Raw genomic sequence first — 6,691 nt, forward strand, 5'->3', positions numbered from 1 at the left:
CTAATAGTTGAACTATTAGCTAGGATGTTTGAATGTATCAACTAATTTTAGCCACTAACTATTAGCTCTAGTGCATTAAAACACCCCCTAGAAAGACTGTCTTCGTTAATGACTCCATTAACAGAGCTGATCGGCCTTAGGATGCCCAACTTTATTAATTTATTGCTATAAAACTAGACCCCTAACCAACCCTATCTTCTTTCTCCACGAGCTTTTATATTCATTTTGATAAGATTGGAGCTCTAGAACTCCAAAAATCATCCAAAAATCACCATGTTTCGAGGGATGGAATCTTGCTCTTGGGTTCCTTGAAAGAGGACAACATAGGAGGTTCCTATGCGCTATCACATTATCCTTCTTTTGCTCTCTTTTTTCAAGTTTTGGGTGATGTAGAACTAGATTTATGGTAGAAGAGAGAGAGAAAATATATCATGTTCTTCATTTGTATAGTTTTCTTTATAACATTCCTATACTTATGTTTGTGAAATGGCTTCGTCTTCAAGCTGTACTAAAAAAGCTGCTTTTCAGAAGAAAAAACAAAGCCAGAGCCAGAGTCATCCGTTTTGGGGCAAGCCAGAGCCCTGCAAACAGGCCCTCATTATATCTGTGTTGGAATGCTATGGACCATCCACGGTTCCACTTGAGACGTACATGGATTGATTGGAATTACAAAATTTAGTAGAGATTCTGATTTATTAGGGATTCAAACCTACGCAATGTTTAATACTCCCTCTATCCCAAAATACTAGTTGCTTTAGACCTTGAATTTCATATCTATATTTAAATGTATGACAATTAATCTATTAAAATGCTAAAACGACTAACATTTTAAGACGGAGGGAGTATCATACATGGATCGTAAAATTTCTAGTCAACAATCCTACTTGTACCAATGCAAATATCAATGGCAGCAACTGACTTGAAGATGGATGACCCAAACCACATCTTTGATGTGTCACATCTAAAAAATATATTAGGCCTTTGGATGCAAATACTACCTCTTACCTAAGCCCCTGTGAAGATTGATGAGACGTCAAGGAAACGACCGCATGCTTAATGTGCTCCATTTGTGTCCCCCAAAATAAAATCATGCCCCAGAGAACAAACGTTTTGGCAACCATGGACAACCCGCATCAAACATATATAAATTTGGTCGCTTCCATGGCCTCGCAGTGGCAAGGAAACCAGAAAAGTTCAAACTTGACAAATATTAAATTCAGCGTTGATTAAAACATAACATTGAACAGATGCAAGCTACCAGTTTTCATATTTCACCATCTTAATATGGTCTATTGACTGAAGTACTGGACTGAGAGGTGAACTTGCAGCAGAATTACATTACTGCCTCAATTGAAGCTAGGACAGATAGGTCCCTTGGACAAACCAAGGCGAACCTCCATTCCATGGTGCATGTCAGGTTGACGGAAACTGTCAGAATCATGAGGCACTGGGAACCAGCAGAAAAAAAAATTAGCACAACTCAAAGACAATTGTGGCAACAGGAAAAATACCCAAATACTACAAAGGGGGGGGGGGGGGCAAATTTAGTTCATAATTATATGTGTGTGTGTGTGTGTGTGTGTGTATATATATATATATAAGCACCAATGATGACAAATGAAACACAAGATTTTATCACTTATCAAAGATGTTGATCCTAACCAGTAGCGGAGGCACGGCCTGGCTAGCCCGGGCTTCGGTCTGCTTCGTGGTCCAGCTAGTTATCGCAGTCCGGTGCCCCAGTTACCAAACCCTAGCCGCGCTCGCAGCTCATCCCCGTTTCCGCCCTGCCCGACACAAGGACGCAGGCACGCGCCAACGCTCACATTTGTGGCTCACCCCTCGCCTGGCGGCTGCTGTGCCCGACAAGCAGCTCCCTCAGCCAGCCGCCCCGCCCTCCCGCGGCCTGGCCAGGGCCAGCTGCCCAGCTCCTTACACAGCCTCACGGCCAGCGCCCCGCACCCGGCTCCCTCTTCGTCTCCATCGGGGTGACGCCCACCCTGGCCAGCCATCCCTCTTCGTCTCCATCGGGGTGACGCCCACCCTGGCCAGCCATGCCACGCAGCGCTGCAGGCGCGCAGCTCCACCTCCGCGCGACCGCGCCTCAGCCTCCCCTGCAGCCGGTAGCCCCACCCGGCCTCCCCAACGTGGGCCGCACTGCCGCAGCCGGCAGCCCCATCCGACATCCCCCGCGCGGCCGTGCCTGCACAGAGTGCCCATACTGCTGAAGCGCTGAGCATGTCACTGAGTGAGTAGAGAGCAGAGAAGAAGGTTGAGGAATTGACTATTGAGGAGCACAGTAGAGGCTAGAGGAGGTATTCAACAGTTGAGGAGGTATAATTTATAAATTTATAGTCATATTTAACTATTTGATGCAACAGTATAATAGTATTCAAATATCAAACTCATTTGTTGAGGTATTTTCGATTGCTATGATTACAACGATGAGGTATTTGATAAGACAAAAGCATGAAGACTAGAAAAATAAATTTACCTCATTCTCTACCATCTTGAGACTAGAAAAATAAATTTACCTATATCTCTACCATCTTGAGGTATTCACTGTGTTATTTTTTTTAAAAAAATAGCACTTAATAATTTTCTGATTGAATATTTATTATATATATATTTTATTGAAATTTACTAGTCGATATTGTATAGAGAGTGAGTGAAATTTAGAAAATTATAACGGCGCCCAGGCTCCAATTTTAGGCTGGCTCCGCCACTGATCCTAACTCCTACGAAAGTTGGTGTAAGCTTGTAGCTATGAGACAAGCTTAGGTCAGACCGTGTCACAAAGCATGTAACACTTTTTTCCAGTACATACACAAATTAAATCAAGTAAAACAATAGCCAACAATCATGTAATCAGAATGCTATTGAACTGATGACCTCTCCAACTTAAATTACTGATAACCTCTCGAAGACTCAAAGTTCATCCAACAACTATATAATTGGCTTGGTAAATTTACTACTACTGATTAACAGGAACCCCTAACTTCCAATTAAGCCAGATAAATTAGTTTTACTTCAAAGGGTCTTCCTGTGTACAACAAAATTAGTGTGAATTACAAGGTTAAGATGAATAAAAACAGCAACACTCTCTAGCTAAGAATATTAATGTGGTCATAAACTATTGCAAAAATGCTTATATATGTGATAGAGAAGGAAAATGACTTATCAATAACAAATGACATAATGTCTTACTGTTAAGATAATCTTCAAATCCAAAATCATCCAGGGAACCTGTCAGTGCCTCGTATCCAAGCAGAGATGACGGCAAAGCACCAGGGGGCCTTTGGAACCTGGGATCACAAAAAATCCAACAGCAAGACATCAAGAGAGCTAAACTGGCTAATCACCAAGAAGACAATTTAAGCTAAATGTACTAAGATGTCGAAGGATGAATATAAACAAAATAGAAGGTGCACTCATATTTCCTTAGGTGCCTCCCTTTTTTGTCCGTTCCAGTTGGTGTGATAACTTTAGAAGGACCAGATGAACACAAACAATTGCTGAATTGCAACATATGATGCATATTAAATAGGACTGGGCACTCTAACACTGTAAACCGGACCGAAATTGCGGTTTTTCGGTTGGCATTTCTGTGTAAATCGGTACTTGGTTTCGGGCTCGGATACCATCTGAAACCAAACCGAAAACCGTTTTATATACCAAACACTACGACCGGCTCCCATATGCAGCACTTCATGCGGATGCCAAAGTGCCAAAAGCCCAAAAACGAGAAACCCTAACCCACTAACCAGATCTGCTCTACTGCTGGTCTGCTGTAGACTGTCATGCCTGATGATTTATGGACTTCTTGTTTCTGTTCTAAGTATTTGTTTGTTGTATGCAAAGACAGATGTATGTTGTAGTGCTATAATCAGTTTACAAATTGTATGCTGTATTGCTATAATCAGTTTGAAAAAAACAGATGTATGTTGTATTGCTATAAGGCTGTCTCCAACAAGAGACCGTAAAGCACCATGTACTCTAAATCTAGAGGATTTGGACATCTGGTATAGCCCCAACAACAACCGCTAAAGCATCCGCTAAAATATAGCACATGTTCCTCGTCCGCAAAATTTGGAGTACGGGTGACCGTGCGCTATCAACTGATGACTCACGCGCTCAGTCTTCCGTTCTTTCCTGCACTCCCTCGTAAGTTTCTAGCTGGGCGTCGCCGACCTCCATCGTGCGGTGCAACCACATCCGGCGATGTTCTTAGCGTTGAGCTAGGCAGAGGCACACTGGCCGCGGGCATAGAGCTGGGACGGGGGCGGCGACCGCCGCGGGAGCACACCTGGGACAGGGCAGGAACATAAGAGATGCATATCACCGGGTGATGTCGGCGGGGTCGGCGGTGGCCATGTGCAGAGGAGGGCAGGGTCGACGGCGGCCATGTGCGCAGGCACCGTTGACGACGAGTAAAGTATGGTGGTGGTGGGGAGGCCCAGACATCAGCTTCGATCTTCACTAGCGAGCTCTAGCCTTGCGGGATGGAACGATGAGAGGAGGTGCCACGCCGGCGGAAATTGGAGGCTACGCGAAGCAAGAGGAAGGAGAGGAATAGACAATGGACTGCTTCCTGTATTTGGGTTTGCTCTGTGGTGGAGATATTTGGAAGCCTTGTTTTTTTAAAAAAATAATTCTTGTGTACATAACATAACACACGATTTGCAACTTGTAAATGAATATTAAAAAAACAGTGGTTACAAAAAAAATATTCGTACGTGTACCATAATTTATAATCTGTGTAACTTGACCCGATTAAAAAAATGGTGCAACCATTTTTGTTAATATTATTGGTGAAAATATGGAGAATGAGATATAGAGGATGTAATTTAGAGAACGTTGTTGGAGATGATGAATAATTAGAGAACGGAATCTTTTAGAGTGTGCTGTAAAGGACACAAAATATTTCTTTAGAGGATGAAATTTAGAGGACGTTGCTGGAGACAGCCTAATCAGTTTCTTGTATCCCCATGCCTATATTGCTACAATCAGTTTCCAAACTGATATGTTTGTTGTATGCAAAAACAGTTGAATGTTGTTTGTTGGCAAGTGTATGTTGTTTGTGTCAGTGGGTTTGGAGTTTTATGTATGCTGTTTCTGACTTTGTTTTAGGCCATGTTTGAAAATGTAGTATTTTTGAGTTTTGAAGCAATACTATGGTATTTGATGATACTGTAGTAATGGAACTCAAAAGGTGTTTGGTTTGTACAGGCAAAACACAGTTTTAAATACCATGGTTTACCCAAAATCGTAGTATTTTTGGAGTTTTTGAAACTCCACTCAGGACCTCAGTTTTCTTCTCTTCTCTCTACACATACTTTGTTTTTCCAATGGAACCAAACAGATCTCGGTTTTGAGCAATATTGTGGTTTTACTGTGGTAAAGTAATACCATAGTATTTGTGTCATTTACAATTATAAACTATGGTATTTCAAAACTGCATTTCCAAACAGGCCCTTAGTGTTTTTTCTGTATGCCGTATATTGGGCAGGAGGCTGACAGAGCTAGCAGTGGTGTCCAATTTGCTGAAAACCGAAAATACCGAACCGGAATTATTGAAAACCGAATTCCTTGGTTATTATACATTTTGGCTACCGAACGGTTCTCCTAGTATGGAAACTGAAGTTTTTGTATACCGAAAAAACCAAACCAAATAAACCGAGAAAACCGATTGCCCAGTCCTAATATTAAAGCAGAGAAAGGTCTAGACATTCAGAGACCCATTTTATAGTGAATGTCAACCAAATGTTGTCCCAGCAATGTGCATCTTTTATCTGTGAGAAAGAGGCACTTACGATACTAAGGCTTAAAATATACAATTAACATCAGAAATGCTCTACACAATACATGCATTAACACAACTTTATTCTCAAGCTACCCTGCCTTAACTAGGTAATACTCAACATCTTTCTACAACGCAGGTAATCAAATCAATTTTATTTCGATGGCAACAAACATGGGTGCGGCGAAGTGCACTAATCTTCCTAGTATGCATATCATGAGGAAAGTAACAAAGCTTCAGGAATTCACCTAAACTTCCCGCCAGATCCAGATGGGCATTTTTTTTAGCGCTCCCATCAACCACTAACGTATTGAACTATTGATGGAAGGAAACTCTATTTCTCCGGTAAGAACAACCGCAAAGGGGATAGTGAAGAACCTGGAGAGGATTTGGGCATCGAGATCCTTGCGGATGTTGAGGGCGGATCCATATATGGCATCTGTCCCGAACTTCTTCTTGTCCGCCCAGAACTTGGTCTCCTGTGCGAGGCGCCCCCCACCCCACATAAGTCCCATGCTCATCGTTAGGGTTTCGTGGGCACGGACAAAGGGGAACGGAGGAGAGCGACGGATCCTTACCGATTGGATGGTAGACTGGAGCGGGTGCGGCGGGGCGAGGTCGGCTTTGACGCCGGCGTTGATGCCGAAGCGAATGGTGTCGTGGGCCTCGCTGATCTCCCTCTTCATGCTGCTGCTCTGCATATTCTCCGCAACTCCGCCTCTCTCTGTCGCGACTCGCGAGAAGCCGAGAACTCTTCCCTTCTTTCTTTGCGGGGAAGAAAAGAAGCTTGGGCCTTTGGGCTTGATTTTTAGGTCCCTCCCTGCCCTCTCAGAAAGAAAAAAATAAAAATAAATAAAAGCTATCTGCGCCCGAGCGTTTTCTCTGCGTCCG

The 6,691-nt window shown here is 43.1% G+C and overlaps 1 protein-coding gene across 1 annotated transcript; it reads right to left on the reverse strand.

The window, feature by feature from the left end:
* Positions 1-1,108: 1,108 nt before the first annotated feature.
* On the reverse strand, positions 1,109-6,691 carry LOC100193413 (uncharacterized). The gene is made up of 4 exons (NM_001138536.2): positions 6,379-6,691; positions 6,179-6,279; positions 3,208-3,305; positions 1,109-1,447 (listed from the first exon to the last, which is right to left on the reverse strand). The coding sequence occupies exons 1-4, from the start codon at positions 6,499-6,501 to the stop codon at positions 1,347-1,349; spliced, it is 423 nt and encodes a 140-aa protein (NP_001132008.1). The 5' UTR covers positions 6,502-6,691; the 3' UTR covers positions 1,109-1,346.

Source organism: Zea mays, chromosome 8 (assembly GCF_902167145.1).
Source record: "Zea mays cultivar B73 chromosome 8, Zm-B73-REFERENCE-NAM-5.0, whole genome shotgun sequence".
Lineage (NCBI taxonomy): Eukaryota > Viridiplantae > Streptophyta > Magnoliopsida > Poales > Poaceae > Zea > Zea mays.